Source organism: Oxyura jamaicensis, chromosome 12 (genome assembly GCF_011077185.1).
Source record: "Oxyura jamaicensis isolate SHBP4307 breed ruddy duck chromosome 12, BPBGC_Ojam_1.0, whole genome shotgun sequence".
In the NCBI taxonomy this organism is placed as follows: domain Eukaryota; kingdom Metazoa; phylum Chordata; class Aves; order Anseriformes; family Anatidae; genus Oxyura; species Oxyura jamaicensis.
The window spans coordinates 20,256,518-20,278,133 of record NC_048904.1 but is presented as its reverse complement, the minus strand read 5'-3'; the positions used below and the strand labels follow the sequence as shown (position 1 = coordinate 20,278,133).

Below are 21,616 nucleotides of genomic sequence, written 5' to 3'. Positions count from 1 at the left end.
CTGTGAGCACGTAGTATTTTGCATCATTTATTTAAATACCTATATTTATGCATTTACAAATTTTCATAGCTCTGTTTGTAGCTTTTTTTTTTCCTTTTTTTTCTTTTTTTGTTGACAGTATTGCAGAGAAGTTAGCTTTTGTAAAATGAGGTCCATGTATAAAACTATGCAACAGATTGAAGAAAAAAAAGAAGTTCCTCTCATACTTTCTAGAATCAGAAACCAAAGAAAGTGAGCAGATGGAGGGGGAGAGGGAAAGAAAGGGGTGGGACAAAACAACCTCACAAGTGGCTCTCACAAGTATTACATGTCAGTGCTCAGCTACAGTCCTAACGGGATAGTTCACGTTTCAGGTGGTGCAATGCCTGCTTGCTGAAGCGTTAGCAGGCACAGAGGTCTCTAACGAAAAGACGAAAGGAAAGGATCCTACACTGAGGGATGCAAAGCCTGGACAGCCTCGTTATAGGTCTCAGGTGTCATGGCACAAAATGCCTGTAAGAGACTGCACCGACTCACCAGTAGTGCATACTCATCCTCAACTTCATTTTGCATAAAAAGTTCCCTTTAAGAAATCTTAGCATTTAAAAAAAAATTGGTGTCTGAGCTCTTCTAGCCTCAGTACTTTGAAGAAATCACTTGAAAAAAATACCTCCTGTCTTCCTCCTCTGGAAGCTTCAAAGTAAGGTTTTGGTTTACTTGGTATCAATTTAACAGCTCGTGGGTTCCCAGCGTTGTCTCTGGGAGGAAGAGGCAACAGATACGGCATTGCAAGGTATTTACACACATGGTACAAAAATGTCCAAGGGTATGAAAAATCACCAGTAACACAATTCTGCAGCAGCCTCATTTACACCTGTAATTTTATACCATTTATTACATTGTACTAACACCAGATTCAAAGATGTGCACTCCCTTTAGGACACTCAGGAGTTACAAATATATCGTGATTGCATAATTCATATTGCACAATTGTATAAAAACATAAATACTAGCTATTCTATTTTTTTAAATACAAAATACATGTCACATAGTCAAATATTCTTTTCAAGTGCAATTCAGGTGCTCTCTGTAGTCCTTCCAATAAAAAGGCAATTTTGATAGTTTTGGCACGGGTTTACCCTCCTCCGTGTGCCAACAGTTCTAATTACAACACGTACGCCCCAAACTTTATATAGTAGCAGTCATATACATACAGTATAAAAACAGGGTATGTACAAAATGAACTAAACATACACAGAAGCAGCCTCAGTGGTTGGATCTGAACTCGTTTAGCATTATTCACGTCGTTGCGAGAGGGAGAAGTGACCCTTCTGACTTACGCTGGTTGCTGTGGGTTCACATTCATGGGAGGAGGGTGTCCTAGGAGACCGATGCGCTGTTTCTGCTTCCTCTGTTCGGTCATCTGGAAAATTAAAAAAGTTTGCTCATTAGGCCTAGACGCTTCCTGTGCGTCAGCACGCAGAGCGCCCCAGCACCGCGCTTTGTGGTCGGGGTTCGGGCTGAGATCCACTTTCTGCAAGTAACGCCCTCCTGCCCGTGATGCCAGCCGAGGGCCAGCGGTGAAACAGGCGACTCCGAACCCGCCCGGGAGCTCACGGGGAGATGTGAGACCCGCTGCTGTCACCGCCTCGCAGCTCGCAGCGTCACACGTGTCCCAAACCCTGCGTTTCACGCACCTGCAGTGTCCCAGACCCTGCGTTTCAGAGGCAGCGAGTGCTCAGGTGTGAGCCCCTTGTGGGAAAAGGACTTGGTCACAACAGGCAGCTCCGGGCGGCCTCTGGAAGCTCCTCGGTGTACCACAGGCACCGCGCACACCGTTAGGCCCGGCACCTGAGTGGGCAGGGTGCGTGTAATGACGCTCACTTATTCACTGGGGAAAGGACCGAAATCCAACATTCATCCTGAAACCATAATTAAACTCGATTACAGCGTGGTGCCTCGCTCAGCACCTGACCAAAGGGGAGGCAGAACTGTTATTTTCTGTTACTTTTTAAGAAAAATGACCGCACTCTCACAAGGCTGGGTCACACCTCGCGTTCTCTGCCACGTACTTCTGGAAGTCACAAAACGCTCCTGAGGCTTCGCAGGAGTAGGCGAGTGCAAGAGAGGGGTCTGCAGGCACGCTGCTCTCCTGCCGGGCCGGCTGGGACTTCTCCAACATCACCCACAGGTTGGCAGCGCAAGGAGGCAATGAGGCCTTCGCTTGAAAGGTGCCTGTTTACATTAATTAGTTACCCTGAGCAAACCAGAGCCGTGATTTCACTCAGAGTGATTCAGAGGACACGTGAAGTACGAACAGGAAAGGATGGGGAGCGAGCAACGCAAGGGGCCTGCACGAGGCAGCTCTGTAAGGAACCCAAAGAGATGGCGCGCTCTGACAGCGGTGCGCTTAGAAGGAGCCAGCCCTGCCTTTTGGGAAAGGGAACGCGAACGCAATGCCAGTGCGGAACGTTATTCACCCTGCAAAATGCACAGCTCTTGTCCAGGAGGCATGGAGCGGCACCATGGGGCAGTTTCCATCCCTACCCCCTCCATCTGGAGGGCGAGCCTGCTGTGAAAGCTCGGCAGCCACAGCGACCTGTGCCCGGGGCTGGAAAACAGCAGGAGCTGCGCACGCCTGGCAGGGGAGCTGCCGGGGGGACTGTGAGCAGCGCCGAAAGGATGAAACAACAAAACCAAACCACGGGGCGTGCAGTTCAGCCCAGTCCAGCTGGACTCCCAGATAACCGCGTGTGATTACGTAGGCGCGCTCTGCCTAGTTCCAAAGGTTACCTGTGAGTTGGAATCGACTCCAGCAACGCAAGCACCGCATGTGCCAGCTGCATGGCAGGACAGCGGCCGCACACGCACGGCGTGCCACACAGCCTGCGGCGCTCGCCTGCCCTGCAGCATGCCCGGCACCTGCACGGGCAGGGTGCGGGACGGGGACAAGGCCCGGCTGGTGCCCGGGGCCGGCTCCAAAGACGTCAACATCTCCTGGTGCCTCGCTTACCAAGCTAGGAAGAGGGCATTGGAAAGGACTTCTGGATGACTGCAGCTAAGCCCTGCTGCTGCCGACAGTTGTGCTGTGAGCCGTTTGCACAGAACTAACACCATCGAGGTGGTACCGCCGTCGGCGCGGTACTCCCGTTTCAGAGCAGGCACGCTGCATGCCAGCTTTAAACGCTGTCTGCAGAAACCTAACGGGCTTGAACAGCGCATGAATGAGAGGTTTGCCCGTTATTTGGTTGCAAGAAAATAAATAGAAATAGAAGTTCCCTGAGCTAGTTCATTTTCCTGGGGACAGTTCCTAACTGGGAGGAGGGCCGCACCAGTTTTGTCACCTAACTGGAGCATCCTGCAACCAAAGCAGGGTTCTCTCACTAACGGTACTCGGGGGAATTCCTAAAAGCTATCACAACATTAATGAAGCTGGTTTCCTCTTTTGCTTGTACAGTCAAATAGCTCTTTAAAAGCTAAATCCTTCATTCTTATTTTCACAAAGAGCAAGAAGGTTTTTTTTAGTGCTTGGGCAGCCAAGAGCTGCAAAGCTTTAGAAATAAATGCGTTCAGATCCAAAGCTGGCTTCAGTCGATGGAAAGACTCCCGTTGACTGCAGACCACTTTGAGTCAGACCCTTCAACAGGAAGACAGAAGACACATGTTTCAAGATAATTGTTTCCAGGCAAAAGAGCAAAAACACTACCCGGCAAGTATTAGAGCCCAGACAAAAGAGCAACTGCCTCCATCCTCTGCCCTCAAAACCAACTGGAGCATGGGGGTCCGTGGCACGGCGTCTGAAAACTAATTACAGCCAGGAGCGGCAAGATTTCCTGCTCTCAGCCCGACACTAATCCCTCCCTGAGCTCCGCGGGGCGCTGGGGAAGGCCCCACTCATCCGAAAAGCAGAGCGTGATCGGAAGTCAGAGCGCCGGGGCTCCGTCGGTGCCGTCCTCCCAGGCTGTCCCCACGAGGACGACTTGTCTGCGCAGGAAGCAGGCACCAGGTTAGTACTGAAGAGAGCCGTGCCAGCTGTTGTACAGTGGGTAGATCGACTCTATAACTAAGATATCGAACCAAATCCCTTGGCCATTTCTGCCCCCGCTGACTGCCCTGGGATACTGTCGTGCGCAGTTCCACGACCCCCGTCACCCAGCTCTCTCCCTCCATCCACCCAGCTAACCGAACCATCTCCCTTCGGTTATTAACCCCTGAAGCCAAGCAGCTAGCCACTGCACTGCCTCGTCAGAGGGAAATTTTTGGTGAGTGTGAAGCCAACACAAGGGGACAGACAGGGCAGGGAGAAGCGGTCACCGCGTCCCTTTGGGGATACAGGGGGTCTCCTCTCCTTAAAATTTGTACGTGCTGTACGGTAAGTATATCCTCCAGTACTTCTCTGTAGAGCAATATGACAGCGATCACAGCAACCCAGCTGAAACCTTTCTCCACCCAGAGCTCTTGTTTTTGGAGGGTTCTACCCTGTGCCAGCTGTCAGTGAAACGTAGGTACAAGGAGTTACAAACTACGGTGCAGCTAATTCACAGATGTTGTCTCTGATCAGCTCTTACTTCAGCTTCACATTATCTTAAATAATCCTTTGCGAACCTCTCCCAGAAAGAACAATGTTTACACAAGAAGTACAACTTCCAAACACCTAAAGCCATTGATCTCGGTTACACGCAGGAAGGAGCTGGACAAAACCAAAAGGCAGCGCATCTCCTCAAGCTCTCGTTGCACCAAGAGCTGCTGCGCTGAAAAACTGCCCGAGCTCCATCCAGGGCTCTCGCGTTAAGCAGAAGCAATACACGCAATGCAAAATAGTCCTGTGGGTGCGCCTGTGCTGTAGATTTAAGCCTAACAGCAGCAGGTTCTTATCTGCACGAGCAGCGTGGCTGTAGCGCGAAGGAGACCACTGCAAGCTAACCACTCAAGAATTTCTCCAGTTTCTCAGTGGGTTTTGAGGTCTGCACAGCAGCACTACGCTTTTCTCAATATCCTCTGACTTACAGGACCATGCTACAGTCTTGGGTTAAAAGGTGTATTAACAACAGAAATACAAACAACAATGTAGGCATACAGGCGACCTGCACCGGTGAAAGCTGACTACAACTAGTGCCAGCTTTGATTTTTCAATGCAACTTTTTCCCTTCAGGAGGGGACCACTTTAGGCTATGCTGCTTCTCTTAGCACTGCCAAGCAGGTGTGCTGTGGTTCTGGGTTTTTTGGTTTTTGTTCACTGCTTTCCTGAGCACTAGTTACTTTAGAGGAGTGCTGCACAGGGCTCGCAGAGTCCGTGGAGCTGCAAAAGGCCACGTGTAAGAGGTGTGCAGGAGCTCTGAGCTGCCCACACGTGTGTGCGCCTGCACGCCCGCCCCGTCTCCCTTACCTGGTCTTTGAGCTCTGACAGCTGGCCAGAGAGGTTGGTCACCAGCTTCATGGTGGACTCCAGCTTCTCCTGCAGGTTCCTCAGCTCGTTCTGCTCTCCTTCCGAGTCGCTGCTGACCAGAGACATGGCACGCATGCGGGGGAACCAGTCGAGGTTTCGCTCCTGCGGATCAGGCACAGGTTTGTCATTAGTGCCATGGGAACGCCTGCACCCGGCGGCAGGGAGCACAGTGCCACGCCGGGGCACTGCTCAGGGACACGAGCAGCGCTTCCATCTTACTGGAGAGTTTGCAGAACCGCCCACTAGAGGCCATGAGGCACTTCAGGTGCACCTACTGAAAACTCAGACTTCTCGCTGGCTTTTTCTTTCCAGCAGCTCCTCGCCCCCAGCCATTTCTTTCCCAGATACACTTCAGTGAGACGTGAACGTCGGACAAATAAACCAGCCACACTTCACGTCAGCACAAGCACTTTCCAGCGCTAGGAAATTGCTGCCACCTTACAGTTTTCTAACTCATGCCTGTTGAAATTTTCTGCTGATGCAGTTGGTTTTTCTACTTGGGTCAAGCAAAGCTTGGCTGTGCTTTCTGCGGAAGGGAACCGTGTTCCACCTCTAAACGCTTCTAGAATTGAAATACCTTTTTAATGAAAAGGGAAAAAAATCCGTACCGTGACCAGATGTTTCAATTTAAAACAGGGGGACAGATTAAATTGCAACGTATTGCTCATAACCAATTTCACTCAGAGATAAAGCCTCTGATGCTCCAGGTTCAAGGTATGGTCAGGAGTTTAGCGGACAGATGCTTGGTTTTATTAATATGTACACAGAGGCTCACACATACCCTCACACGCCAGTGACGTTAAAAATAAAAGCAGGAACGGAATAGAAAGCCACAAAAGAGGCGGAGGGGCGCGTACCGCATCTCGACACCTAAAGCTTAGCGCTGGTTTCCTATCTAGTCTGGTTCCCCTCCCACACTGGAGATGCTCTCTAAAATGGAAGTGAAGGTAACACAGGGCGAGAGGAGGATGTGTGCTCTCACAGGTGACATTTAGCAGCTGTTCCTGTTTCAGACACGCCAGATGAGCTGCCGGCAGCCCACTGGCCGAGCAGCATCCCAAACCGAAGGCCGCTCAGCACCACCGATTAACAGCGACCCAAGTTCCCCCTGCTTCCGCAGGCCAGGCTGGGCACTTTCTGAAAACTACAGCTTATTTTTATGGCACTGTGAACTCGCCTTGGATTTTTGCCATCGCCTGCCTTTAACTCAAACCCACTCCCCCATCCCTCTGCCCCCCCCGGCGTGCTCAGTCTTTTCCAGGAGCATCCACGGCACTGAAACGAGGGCTGCGCACCTCTGCGGAGAGTCACAGTCACGGCCTTTCTGCAGTTCAGATCTCTTGCCAAGAATCATCATCTTAAATTAGTTGCTTCTGATCTGCTCCGAGTTTACTACTGCAGAGATTAAAAGGCATAAATTAGGCCCTTTCCCATGCAGTGCAACACAGGATCCCACACGATGCAAAACTGCCAGAAAGGCTTTTCTCCTGATCTCTGCTGGCAGGGCAGATGGTTTCTGCTAATAAAGGAAAATATATATATACAAAAAACATGCCTTTATCCAGACAAGTGCCAAAATATTTTGGACTTTAGGGAAAGACAGGCCCACAGCTAGGATTTAAGAGCAGGAACGGGCAGTGGTTCACCGCGTGCTTCCAGCTGGAGTACCCCCGGGTTCGGGACGAGCGGGCAGCCCTGCCGCTTGTGCTCAAGTCCAGCACCTCTGCCACAACGCATCTTCCCCAAACTGGGCAGGGGAATCGACTAAAAAATTGCAGCTCCCCTCCTCTGCTGTCCTCAAGGCTAGACGTTTTCAAGGATGGAGCAAACTGGACTAAAATGCAGTTCATACTCACGGGTTCGCCTGGACGCCAGGCCCATGTCCTGAAGCTTGCAGGCAGACCCAGGAGCAGAGCCCGGCAGCTGTGCCCAGCTCCTGCCCGTCCCTTACTCGCCGTGGCAATATTCTCCCACCCTTGCTCCCAAAGCAGTGAGCTTTCCCTGCCCACAGCGCTCCCAGGCCCTCATCCGTACGTCCCACTCATGGAGCAGGACCCGGGGTCACCACCTTTTCCCTACCTGTGACGTTCTGTTCACAAACACCCCAAACCTCTTCTACTTTGTGATACGAGCAGAGGCTGGGGCTGCTGCTGGAGTTCCGTGCTTACTGGCTTTCTGAAAGCTCTTGAAGTCACTTGAGAATGGGAAATCTCGGCTTTCACTCCAACAAACCAACAAAGTGCCTCTCTAGTTCTCCTGGCTATGGTGAAGGATTAAAATAAAAGTGATCCACGAGAACTCCACGAGCTGAGGAAGGAGAAGGCTGACGAAAAGGCGACCAGACCGATGGCTTCCCTATCGGCCTCCTGAGGTGGGAGGGCAGGAATGGCAGCTGGGACAAGGCACACCGCCCTGCGCCTCGTCTGCCTGCCCGAGAGCGAGCCTGGGCACCTGGGAATCTCCTGCGCAGGCAGGGACAGGGCGAGGGGAACACCTGCAAGGCCCTGCCAGCCGTTCCCCTGGCCTGGGCGACCTCCAGCCCGTTCTCCCATCCGCCCCCAGCTCCGCAGAACAAAGCCCAGGAGCCTGGGCGCACCTTGCTGAGGTGCTGGATTCTGCCCCAACGCCCGGCCCTGGGTGCTGGGGGGGCTTTTAATAATTAATAACAATGCCTTCGGCGGAGATGGTGGAAACCGAACCAAGCAGGAATGTGCAAAGGTCGCTTGCTGGGGTCCCGCGGGGCCGGTGTGCGCAGCCAGCCCAGCTCCCCGGCCCCGCGCCTCCCAGCAGCGCTCGGTCTGCAGAGAGATGCTATTCAAGGTTGAATAAAAGATTTATATCTTGATGATCTAGTTTCTGCTGAACTTTAACTGAGCACCAGGGTGCCTTTAAAGATACAGCCTGACATCCTTCACCCGAGGTTTGGTGGGTTTTGTTGTGTTGTGTTTTTTTTTTTAAGGCACCAGGCGAGCCATAAAGCCCAGGCCTCCATCCCGGTCCCCTGCCTGTCCCACTGGGCTGCCGCACGCCCTCGGCGGCTGCTGGCACCTCGCATACCGACGCAGTTATGCACCGTCTGCTGTGGTCCTCCTGCAAGCCGAGGCACCGCGATCCTGGTGTGCAGTCAGCTCCCTCTTCCCGTCACAGTCGCAGCTTCCTCTGTTTGAGCAGACGAACTGCCTACAGCCACTGACGGAAGCTGGCTAACCACAAGCGCTGGGTTTCGGGTTAGCTCTTTTCTAGGTAAAGTTGGAAAAGTCCCTCTTGTAAAGCAAATATCATTAAATCTCAGACATGGGGGCGATGCTGACCAGTCTCTTAAAACGTCCACGATTGGAAATTTAAAAAAGAGGAAGCTGCGTTGCATGATGCAGATGCAATTCATTCTGAGAAGTGCCCGCTCTTCCCTGCTTCTGCCGAAGAGTTTATTCTAAGAAAGGTTCCCGAGGCGACCTCAGCGCGGAACGTGCCAGGAGCTGCATTAGCTCCGCTCCCCGGGCACGAGGCGGCCGCTGACGGCGCAGCCGGGCTCAGCCTCGCCGCCGGCCCCGAGGAAGTCGCCGCTCCTATTCTGGGCCTCCGTTCTGTCAGCTACTGCCCTGCCTAATATTTATAGGGTGCTGAAAGGCTGATTCGGTGCTCGTCAAAAAATAAATCCCGATAGCCGGCGCAGCAACGCCACTGCTTAGTCAGGGGAGGTGATGGCAGCAGATTTCAATTTGTTACGTGTCATTAAAAATCCCACACCTAATGAACAGCTCTGGGAAGTGCTTTGAAACTGAAAAGCTCTGTGCAATTTGTCGCTGTTTTGTTTGTGGCAAGATGCAACTCCTCGTGGTTCTTTCTTGTGCTTCTGGGAAAAAGCCCCACGTCAGGCTCGCTCTCTCTTCTGCCAAGGGCTTTCCGTCACCTCTTCCACACCAATCGACTTCTCCCCTCCTCACAAAGAACTTGACGGTGCCCCCACTCCACACTAAGAATAGTTTCAATCCCCACCCATGTCTTTAAATTGGCTAATGATATAAAAAAAAAAATCGATCTCCTTTTTCACCATGGCCATAGGTTAAATACAGAAGTGGCTTCTGCACTGGTGCAGAGCCCGGCAGCAGCAGGGAACCTGGAGGGCAGACAGCTTCCAGCGGTGGAAGCGGATCGCATCTGTGTAGGAAACGATCCCATCATCCATCCCAGCAACAGCTCTGCTGACGTGACTGGCTGGAGCTGGACGTTTGTCACACGCAGCGTTACCTCACCAAACGCCACCAGGTCAGCGTGGCTCAGGCGGGTGGCCCTGGTGGGAGCTCCGGGAGGAGACCTCGCTCCTTCCGAGCGGACAGTGCCACCTCTTCGCTGCAACCTCCTTCTGGTTGTTTGGATCTAGATTTTAACTAAAGTAGGCCGTATTACATCACGAGCCGTTGGGCAGGACAAAACAATTAAACATGCAAAGCCTGAGCAAACAGCTGCCGGCGGCTGCAGCGACCCACCTACTCTTGCTCAACGTGTCCGGTAAGGGCCTGGGTGGCCTCCGGAGCACCCGCGGCACGGGGTCAGGGCCTTGGGGGCACTTGTGGGCTGGAGGAAGCGGTGGCGATGACTCAGGGGATGGCCATGTCCTCACCGCGTGCGGCTCAGGCTGCAGACAGAACAGTTTATTTTGCCCCCAGCGCTCCCCTCGCCCTCCCTCCGGGCTCCAGCAGCAAGGACAGAGCGGGCGCGTACCCTGCAGCGTCGGGACCTGTCCCTCTTTGAGCCTGCGCTGCTTCTGTCGCCCAGCCAGACCCTTTTTCTGGCACATGGAGCCTCGCTGGGCCCAAGCGAAGCCCGAGGTGCCCCCAGGGCTGCAGAGCTGCTGCTCGCAGCCCAGACACCGGCAGGGTCTCGCACCAGCACCCGGCTGCCTGCTGGGAGGCACGAGGCTGCCTCGGCACCAGGGGGTGATGTGAGGAGGATGCTGGGGGCGAGGGGAAGGAAAGGAAGAAATCCCAAACGCAAAAGGAAGCTTTGCTGGGCGCTGTTGCAGAGGAGAGTGCTGCTGGAGCACGGCAAGGCTTACGCCTCTCCCTGTGCCATGCCAAACAGGTGAGGAGCGAAGGAGGACAAGTGCTCCCCCGACTGCGGCCGCTGCAGGGATGTTACATATTTAATCAGAGCACTCCCAAGGCCAGGCTCCTTCCCTCCAGGTACCACCCACCACGCCTTTGTTCTCGCAGGCTCCCTGCAGGGCACGGCCCTGCCCGGGTCACTGATCGGGGAAGACCAAGGCCCGGGAAGGCAGTGCAGGGTGTTCTCTGGTGAAGGCCGTAGGCACGCCGCCTCGCACGCCCGGGAGGGACCAGCACGCCGGCACCGCGCGGGGAAGGTCGGCCTGACCGAGCGCTTCTCCCCACGCTGCCCGTTTGCACCTTGCCTCTTGTGTCCAGGGTGCAACAAGGAACTGGGCTAACGAAGCCCAACACTCCGGCCCGTGCCTGTGACGCAGAGTTTCCAGCAGCCAAGGGCCTCCTGCCAAGCACACCTCTTGGCTCTGCTCTGCCCCTGCTATTATTTATTATTTAACCCTGCAATTATATTAGCTAACCCAGGAAGGTATCTCAAGATGCAGCTTGTTTGGAAGACACCACACCAAATTAAGCACAACCAGCTGCAGCGCTGACCTCCCCAGCCCTCCTGCTCCCCGGCCTGCGGTGAGTGCCCAGCTCTGACGCGCTGGGTTCTTCGTCAGCAGCCCAACAACCATTCCAATGGGCTGCTCTCTTCCGTGCCTGCACTCAGTCCGCAAAGCACACGCATGACACATCTTTTCTACTTGATTTTACCCCGAAGTAAAGGATTCCCAGGCACAAACTACACACGGATATAACCAAGTTCCAACACTGAGTTTCTCAGACTAATTTCAGCCACATCTTTCACCAGTGCTGGACCTGGTAAGCCCCTTTTTGCCACTTGTTTCTGCTGCAGGGGCTTCAGTTCAGATCCAGTCCCAGCCACCTCCAGTTGAACCATATTCAGCCCAGGGCCTGGGGACAGCAACCTTTCAAAGCCAGTATCAGGGAGATCCGTGCTGTTGTGAATCACACTCCTGCCATGTTGCAGAGCACGACAATCGTGGCTTAACTCCGTAAAGGAGGCTTCAAGTTGAACTTACCCTTCTGGAAGAACGCAGTTCCACAGCTTGAGACTAATGAAACCTTGCTGTTGCTTACTGGGAGGCAGCAGTTACAGGCTACACTGGATACTTGGTAAGAAGAAACACTTGCCAACCATGGTACAGCACGGAGCTCAAGACAAAAAGAAGGAAGCCCAGCACTACATTTAAATGCCCAGTTTTATACAAAGAGATTAGTTCAAGCACAAAAGGAAATCCTAGCCTTCATTTCCATTCCAAATCCTTTTCATTCCATATCCTTTAAGGATATCTGCACCATCACTTCTATTTATAAAGGGTTCATTTTCAGATGACAACACAATCCCATTTAAAGTTCAGGACTCAGCGCTCTAGATCTGGACATGTGAGCTTGGGCAATCCCTAACACCTCTGCCTCAGTGTTGTAACAGAGGTTAATGACATGGATCCTTCTTGGCACAACACTACATTAAAAGTTTGTGGAAATTGCAAGAGCCAGTTAGGACGAACTTTTCCAAACAAGTCTACTTTTAATATGCATATCTGCGTGCATACAGTCACTCAGCTCTTACCCACTCTGATCAAACACCGATGTGAAGGTGTATATGCAAATCCCTATTTTAGCGTATGCAAGAGCCGTGTATGCAAATATTTGTCTGTGCAAGTGACAGTACGCTGCAGCTGCAGCACGACAGCCTGTGAACGCACAGAAAGCTGATTTGTATTTGTGGTTCTCCATGTATCAAGCTTCAGAGGAGGATTTTTTTAAAAAAAACACATAATAAATGCTTACGAACAGCTGTTCGTGGCAGAGCTTTGCCAGGACTCGGAAGACAGCTGTGCCAAAGGGGTAGATACGAGTGAGGCTGCTGCAGGAACTGGGGGCAAACGCAGAAAACTGCAGAAGAAATTCTCAAGACTGAGAGGATGGGTAGATAAGACATTTAAATGAACTAATCTGTAGGGAGTTGCACCAAGTTCACATTAGTCATTTGGGTGTGGATGTCAATGTCTGGCCAACACGATAAGTGGATCCCCCCACCTCCTACACACATGGTATTATTCAGACATCACCTGATCTTCCCTGGTGACTACAAAGCAATACAGCAGCCGAACCATACGCCTTTGTTCCTGGGAAACGCAGGATGCGCTGGACTACCAGCTTTGCGGCACAATTAGCATACTTTCCAGATAAACAGTTTTCAAAAGACATCGATCTATCTTGCAGCCTCGCTATCTTAAGTGCACATCTGCAGTGATTTACCAGATGAACAGAAGTCAGGTCATCGGAAGGGCTTTATAAACACTGGGAATTAAAGACCAGCTCTATTGCCACTAGAGGTTTCCCTCGCATCCTAGGGTACTTCTGCGATATTAAATAGGTATTAGGAGACCATTCAAGAACGCATTTTGAGGGTGATCTGCTTCGTACCAAGCTTCTGCTCGCCATCTCCTGCAAACCATAAACTTATCAACCTTGGAAGCGCTGCTAAGAGCTGCAGGACAGCAGATGATTCACTGCAGCAGCGAGGGCGTGGATGCAAGCTTCGCTTTACATCAAACAGCACCAGCCACCCCATCTTCCCCCTCGCATTTCTCCAGCAATTCCCAGCTAAGATTCCTAATCTCTCTCACAAGCTTTACGCGGCACAGCGGGCACGTGTTCACCTTCCTGATGAAAGTGAGCATTATCCCTATTTACGGGGGAGCGAGCTGGCGATGAATTCCAGGTCTGCTAATCAGAAAGGCCGACTTGTAGCTACACGAGCAATGCAGCATGGCTTCCCACGCTACAGTACACAAACAGAGCTCCACAACCAAACAGAAACTTTAATGAAAACAATCCCAGAATTACAAGCACAAACACAGGCCCACATTGGTCTCACGGGACAGAAAAGCATTATGGAAGGTAGCGTTACAAGTCAGCACTGACACATGGTGCGTTCGATTCTGTCGGACCGCTGTGGTTTCTTTGGTATTTTTTTGAACATACTTTCGGTGTTCAAAATGCTCCTTAAATTTGGCTTCCCAGTCTAACCGTTGACTTCGTTCTGCACACTGCATTTTAACTTAGTTAGCTTCTATCCATGAAGAAGTATAAAATTCACTAGATGATTGTAGTTAATCATTAATTTTCCTGGCTACGATTTATTTTTATCCTGGGTCAGATTCCTGCAGGCTGCAAGATGAATTCCGTGGGCAAGATTCAGTTCTGCCATATCCAGTTCAGTGGACAGCCTCAAAACTGCCTCTCTGTACACATTATTTTTAGACAAGAGAACATCAGAATTCAAGATCACTCTTAAGGCTTCTGAATATTCACTATTTGGCATAAGTGAAATTGTCCAGGATTCTTCTGAGACCACAGTGCTTAAAATATCTCTAAAGCACTGTACAAGCAGCACTGGATGCACTCACCAGCTGATGGTGAATCCCATTTTCGTGCCCTAAATTCTGCTTTATTTAACGTGCTGTGGCGTTGAAAAGATACAAATACTAAATGGCAGAAGTATTTTTTTTTTTTAATTTTTAAAATTGCCAAAAGGCAGAAATCCAAGAGGTTTCTAAGGGTATTTGCTGGGAGTCGGAACAAAGGTGAAGCATATTTGAGGTGTATTCTGTAATCACAGTATGACTCGGAGCACATTATGCTTCCTACCCCCAGCTACTAAAAATGGGTATAGATTTCAGCTGAACAATGGTACTGCGTAACAGTCCATGGAAAAAGACGTGCCCCATCTATGTCAGTATCGAAGATGTTAGAGTGCCACCTTCAGTTTGAAAATGTGGGGAAAAGTCCCTTTTTAATCTAACCAGGAGCTAACTAGGTGTTCAAGGAGAACCTGGTAGCTGCAGACATGAAGCAGCCAGAGGTTCCCATTCACACTGTACAAACACAGAATAAACCCTCACCCTCAACAGGTGAATCTGAATCTCTGGAATCGCTGACACTTAAGGCTTTCCTTTTGCATGTCCTTCCAGATTTATGGGATAAAGACAGGTGGTTTGAGTAAAAGATGAACCAAAGCGTGCTGTAAGTTACTCCTAGCCACACCTGCAGCAGAACAAAGGGCTTCGGACTTTTACAGAAGTATTTAAAAGAGGTCTGACAAAGAAACACATTCAGCAGGTTTTACATGGAGCTTTTCTGGGGTGGAGAAGAACAAGCGAATATTTTTAATATTAAAGAACAACGGAAAGAAATTGTTTGAGTTTCAGAGTCAACGGCCACACCAGCCCTGAGGAGTACGGCCACTGGGAAATGCTGCTGGGAACTGCGGCGTGAGGCCAGCCCCAGCCCCAGGTCCTCCAGCCGTGCCTGGGCTGAGCTGTGGCAGACCGCTCATGTGCAAAGCAAATTTACTTCCCATTCCACAGCTTGTACGGTTACACCGTGCTTTCAACAGCCTTGCACCGAGACCCTGAGAACCCTCAGTTCTCAATTTAAAACTGGTTCCTGAAATGCAAAAAGCAACAAGACACGCTCAAAAGCCCTACCTGGGACACGCAGCTGTACAAAATCTCAGCTGCATGAGACACGTGGTCTGTGCATGTTCCCATTCAACACACGGCAACTACCCGCTGCCGATACTCCTACGAATGGGAATTCTAGGAAAGTTCTTTATTTTTTGTGATCACTGCAATCACATTCAAAGACTGAGTTTCTGGTTCCTACCTAAGTTAAGCTTTTAATCTGAAATAATTGTTTATAAAATTCTAGCCAGTTTGAACATTTTTTTTAAACTAGCTTGAACACAACACACAAAATATTATTTTATGAGCAGAAACATTTTAAAGAGTGCAATGCTTCCCTCCAAAGTAATGCCTACTGCAGTGGGATAAATAACGGGAGCCATATAATCGAGGCAGCAGTGATGTACTTAGTTATCTCACTGTGCTAATCCTCTGTCAGGTGACTGCTCACAAGATTTCTTTAAGCCCTCATTACAGAGGCAGAAATCCAGAACTAGGACACACACTTTAGTGACCCCAAAGTAACACGTCTAACCTCTAAGAAATCTTGGTGAGATTTACATTCTGACCAGCCCAAGATAAATCCCCCACTTAATGGAAGGTTGCACCTCCACAGCAAAAGCTGTGGAGATAACTAAGACAAGTATTCTGCTTTTATTTGTCGGAAGGGAAATAAACAACAACTAAACGTTATAAACCAGAAACAGCTTTCACTAGCCAGCCAGAAGACACACAGATTAGTAATTGGGGTTTAGGATCTAATTCCAGGAGCACTGAATCTGCCACTTGGCAGAGATGAGGCTTTTAATTCTCTCATTAAAAGGCATTACAATTGAGCAGATATTAATTTTAGTTTCTTACAATAGTAAGCTAAAATCATACGATCATATGACAGCAAATCTTACAAGTCTTTTAAAGACATTTATACCGGGACAGGCTAAAAACTGTTTATTATACTTCAGGCACTTCCACCAACGTGAAAATACTCTTTTGAATAGCAGTACATGAGATTTGAAAACAATGGCTTCTCGTTATCCATCTGAAACCATGGCGGCCACCTAGCTGTCACTGCTCACTGCCACCTACCCTGGCACACACTCGTGAGTGTTCCAGCTGCTGAGAAGCTGCAGCCACGAAGCTGCACATCGCTGTGCTGCAGCACACGTAGCCTCCCACAAGCAACCCTGCCTGCACCATCCGTTTGTAGCACGTTGCAATGTGGTGCCATCAACGTGTTATCTGTTATCACGTTATCTCACCAAGCACATCGTAAGTACTTATCTTCAGAAGACACTTTGAAAAGGAAAGGCATTGGATTAAGCCTATTATTGTAAGAAAAATCTTACTCCAAGTCTCTGCTTACAAAGTGAAATAGAGAAATAGAGAATACTCAAAACTCACCTTGATCATTTCTGCCACGTAACTTTCTGGTCCTGTATATTCTGTTGAATCTTTTACTTTCACTAATACAATAAAGCACAAATAATGCCACATGTTGTGCTCTTCTTTAATATGCTCTTCAAACGTGACTGTCTTGTTATCAAACTTATCTCTTTCCAAACCTACAAGAGTGACACATTTATAACTCTTAGTATTTACAAACTGGGACTAAGAAAATGAGCTCTAAGAACAAAATTTCTACGGGCTGCTGCAGATCTTAACAGCCACAAGCATTCCTAATAATAGGCATAATAGGTATAAACCCTAACAAAGCCACCAAACAGAGGGAAGAGGGAGAGAGGAGAGAAGGCATTACCAGTGCTGGTCACATTTGGTACACAACAGAAAACTTTTGGTTAAAAAAAGGTAACTACCTTTTATGTAAACAGCTGAATTTCATAACACATCTCCTATTTTTAGGCAAAATGATACCAAATGCAACATTTACTTTGCAGCAAACTTCCAAAGGTTACTTCTGTCAGCCTACGTGTTATGCAACTTCTGCGCTACCATGTCAGTTAATTGCACTGGCCTCAAAGGCTCAGCAGCTTAATTCCAAATCTACTGTGAGAAACTTTCTCAGACACTACTTAACACTGCACCCTTGAAAAAAGACTGTTTATAAATTCTCTCCTATTCCAATACAAAATTATTTGAAGAACAGGAGGAGCAGAAACTAAAGATTTAAGGAAAGGCAGTATAAAAATACATTCCCCATCTCTTCTTCCTGCCAAGTTTCTATGCACGTGGAACCTAACTCTGTATTAAGTGTGTTTCTACACTTACCACAAATAAAGCAAGTTGTTTTTAAAATCTCTTCTTTCTTCTGTTTTTCACTCCTTAAATCAGCAAAAGTGTCAATGATCACACCAAAAATCAGGTTAAGGACAATAATGATGACCATGAAGAAGAATAACAGATCATATATCACTCTAGCAGCAAAGAGAGGTTCCTGCAAGATACATATTTTAATTATTAACAACCCAAATCCATGTCCATCTAACCCTTCCAACACATTTCTTGCAGTTCAGCAATGAGTATGCAGCCCCACAACTCCTCCCTTTAGAGTCTCCATTTCTGATGTTCTCCAGTGATAACTTAGAACTCAAACATTAAGTGAAACTAAAAGGCAAGATTACTGAAAAGAAGCCGAATTAGTCAGCTAATGGTACGCAATCACTGGAGTTGCTTTCTGCTTACGATGTCCAAGTCTTTGCTCTTCTCTCTCACACAATGAATTTTCTCTCTCCTCACCTGCTCACTGCAAGCCAATCCAAATTATATCCTTATATTAATCTACCTCTATATCAATATGGTACCAGTGTTGATTATAAAATCTTCTACTGGAATATCATAGGATTTATCCTAAAAAACAAGTATGTTGCTTTGAATGAAACAGGATGCAAAGTTGGACTTTGCAGTGCCCATGTCATGTTTATTGCCTAACCCCCATCTTCAGAACCACCCTAGCCAGTTGGATGCCAAATGTTTGCTGGGAATTATATAGCCTTTAAACCATTTTAAGCTGAAAATAAAGCTAAGTATTGGATAACACCTTGAAATTGCAGACCATATACTTAACTCCTGTTATCTGCTGGGAACAAAGCAGACGGACACAACACTACTAAAAGAGGGCAAAATGAGGCTGAAAAGAACCCTCCTTCCTTTCCCCTGCTCCATGGTGCAAAGCATGCACTCTGACCAAGACTGCCCCTTTGTCTCTAGTATGGTTTTGGGGAATGACCAGAGAGAGGCAAGCCTGAGGCTCTGATAGGTGCAATTAGCTACTGAAACAGCTATGTGGGCAGCTTTGGGTACTGTGAAAAATTCCTGCTTCCTGCTGTTTTTGACCAGTCTTTGCTCTGCAAGGATGGCTCCAAACAATGCCCTTCCTTTCCCCACAGTCCCAGCTCCAAGCCATCTTGGTCCCTGTCCTCTCATCCCATTCCCTGTTTCATACATCTTACCTTTTTCAGTAATGTTCCCGAAAGCAACTCAAGCCACTCGCATAGTATCAGCCACCACACCACTTTCATTCTGCTACCTAATGTAATCCTTTGCTAGCTTGTCCCTTTCTTACGTTTTCAAATGCTGAACTCCCAAAGCACAAACTGTTGGCTACACCATTTCTGTTCATTTGGGCCTTGTTCTGGATACCCTTAAGCTGAAAAAGGTCTCATGTACGAAGAAAAAAAGATCATGGTTCAAAGCTTGTTTGAACTGGCTGCTGTTTGATTTGGTACTACTGAAATTTGACCATTACACAGAGAGAAAGCGCGGTCCCTTCTAGTTCGCAAGGTCTACATCTGTTTCAAGAATATATACACATTTTCCCCAGCAGAACTAGATCCCCAGCCCTCCACGGTTATCACTTTTCCACCCCCACTCAGTGATAATTTACCTCTTTGGATGGTTTCCTGAGCACATCACCTACTCCACCCCCACTCCTGAGCCCATGACTCAGTACAGTAACAATGCACATCAGTAACGTCTCGCACGTATGCTCTTTATTCTCTTCCTCCATTTCTTCAGCAATCACTTCTGTTAACACAGCAAGCAAAGACACGTTTAGAAGGCAAGAAGATCGGTTTTAAATAATTCTCTCCATCCTTTGCTGGCTACACTCTCGCGCCCCTTTGCAAAAATGGGTGATTTCCAGCCAGCACTGCAAACGCTACGAGCAGACCATCAGAGCAGCTCTCCTGCTCTGGTGGCTCCAGCCTGCCCTCCTCTCCTCACCAGCAGAGTTTTCTTTTGTGCTTTAACTGCTGTCTTTGACTTGGTTAAATATCTCTTTCCATTTCTGTTAGCATGCATAGCTTTGGATCACCAGATGCCTGTTTATACAGAATCATAGCTTTTTGACAGCTCAGAGGACAAAGTGTTGCCTCTTACACTCTCCCTTGGTGCCTAACAGATTGCACAGCCTTTGGGCTGTACTCAAAATGGCAACTTCAACTCTTATTTTTCAAATGGCTAAAATATCACTGCTTATGGAAACAGCATTTTACTAAAAAAGTAGCACTATTTTTTATGACCCTCTCTCCATTTGGCTGAAGCCTCCAACTTCACTGTTGCAGTTCCAGGACTGTGAGAATTAATTACCTAATTTCATATACTTTCCCTGTACCTATTAAAAGTCTCATGACTTACATTTCATCATAGAAATGCTCATGAGTGGATCCCACCTTCCCACGGCAAGCCTTAGATGGGTCTAAATCCGTGAGAAATCCAGAAATACCCCAAACCCGAGAAGGTGCAGAAACGGCCAAAGACTTGGGCATCATTAACATCTCTGTCCACATAAGACCCTGTTATCAAGTTGAATATTTGCGATATAAACACATCTCTGAGGTTTTCCTTTCTGCAGTCAGAGCGCATAAAGACAAAGCACGCTCTTCTTAGAGCCGAATAAAGAAGCTATTCTTGTATCTATGTTGAATCTTATTTTATCAAAGAGGACACTTGAGCAAAACAGAGCCATCTCCTCTTGAGAGCATGGGCTTGTGGCCATTATTGACATTTGAAACATTTGACCATATAAGAGCTCCACTTCTAAGAGAAATAGCAATGTTCTGTCTGGCTTTCTCAGCCAGTATCATAAATCTCAAAGTTAGTAAATTACATTTTCTAGAAAATAAAACTGAAAATTTTCAGTGCCCAGTCTGAGGCTGGTGATTACGCTACAAGTAATATCTCACATGCACTTTCTTGATCTCAAAAACCCCCCAAACCTACCCTGTCTGCTTAATCCATTGACTACTTCCTGACATGATATTAAAAACAGTTTCCTTAGTTAACTAGATAAAATAATGCTGACAGTAAACAATGTTCTGTTCCATATTTCAGAGCATTATCCGCTGAGATCACATTTAAGAGCCTAATGTTTTAAAATAATAACCTTGCAAGAAGGTAAACTACATCACTTCCTTTTCAAATTGGTAAGGTAGAAAATCAAAGCATATGTCAGTGTTTTATCGAAGGATTGCTCAGTTACAAGTTTCTCTGAAGAATTCATGTTACAAATGTCATTTATGCTGTTGGCTTAACTTGATTCCCTTTTAATTTTGTTACCCCTTTTAGTATACAGGGTGTTTTTTTCCTTCAAATTTTACTTAAGGTGCTTAACTCAAAAAAGTGTGAAAACTTCAGGATAAAAAGTTAGTAGTTCAAAAGCAGCTAAGCAGATACTCACGGTCTGAAGGAATGATTGAAGAACAGTTTTCACTGCTACCTGCTTTGCACACATCTGAATAGAGAAACTCGCCAGTCATGGTCTCACCCGGTTCTGTGCGATCTAAAACCAAAAGGCAACGAGTCAAATAATTTAATGTTTTCTGCTTTGCAAGATTACTTTTCAGATTTTAAGATAGCTCATCATATTCCATCTGCAATTACTAGGCAGATTTAGAATGGTGTGTTATCCTAGAGTTTAGACAACCACAGTCCTTTCCAATTCACACATTCAGTGATTTTAATTTCAAATATGAACTTCTTATTTCTATGAATTCAAGACCATAGTTGTGCATTTATTTTGCATTAGCTCCGAAGTTGAGAAAGTAATTGAAATTGTTCCAAAAATATTACGTTCTAGTGCATAGTGGATTTTCAAGGTGATTGAAACATTGCCCTTCAACATCTCGCAAGAATCAAAACCGCCCTAGTGCCATACAGTAACACATCTTTGGCGTTTCTCCAGCTTGGTGGAAATGTGAAATAATAAGGTCACTGAGTTTTGGGTCTCCTACAGGGTAAGCAGTAAAATTAGAAAAAACAGTGGGTATGTTGAATAGTGCTTGTCTGAGTAACTCAAGTGAGAGAAAAACAAGAAGTCAGAATAAGCCAGGACCCAAACTCCTCCTCTAACAAATTTCATTTCTGTGCTTCCCCTCCACTGAGTTGCTTACTTGATGCTACAGGGCAAGGGAAAAGAAAACAACAAAACCTTTTATCTTACAATGCGCAACCTATGTTCGGCACTGAGAAGTCTACTGTGGAATTTAAACTATAGCAACAAACTGAGGGAGATTAATACAGTCTATAAAAACTATGAGCAAACCAGAGTTTGACACAGAGACCTCAGCTTCACAGGATCATGGCTTTGAAGGTAATTTCCCTTCATTTATATTCACGGAGTTATTTTAAATAAA

The 21,616-nt window shown here is 47.8% G+C and overlaps 1 protein-coding gene across 9 annotated transcripts in view; it reads right to left on the bottom strand.

The window, feature by feature from the left end:
- Window positions 1-13: 13 nt before the first annotated feature.
- ITPR1 (inositol 1,4,5-trisphosphate receptor type 1) overlaps window positions 14-21,616 on the bottom strand; it is a 168,022-nt gene continuing 146,419 nt past the window's right edge. For all 9 annotated transcript variants that reach the window (XM_035337315.1, XM_035337317.1, XM_035337316.1 and 6 more), the window contains 6 exons: window positions 20,662-20,763; window positions 18,868-19,007; window positions 17,253-17,418; window positions 16,428-16,588; window positions 5,366-5,527; window positions 14-1,402 (listed from right to left, as the gene is read on the bottom strand). In XM_035337315.1, coding sequence (XP_035193206.1) covers window positions 1,316-1,402; window positions 5,366-5,527; window positions 16,428-16,588; window positions 17,253-17,418; window positions 18,868-19,007; window positions 20,662-20,763 — 818 coding nt within the window. In that variant the 3' untranslated portion in view covers window positions 14-1,315. The remainder of the gene's footprint in view (window positions 1,403-5,365; window positions 5,528-16,427; window positions 16,589-17,252; window positions 17,419-18,867; window positions 19,008-20,661; window positions 20,764-21,616) is intronic.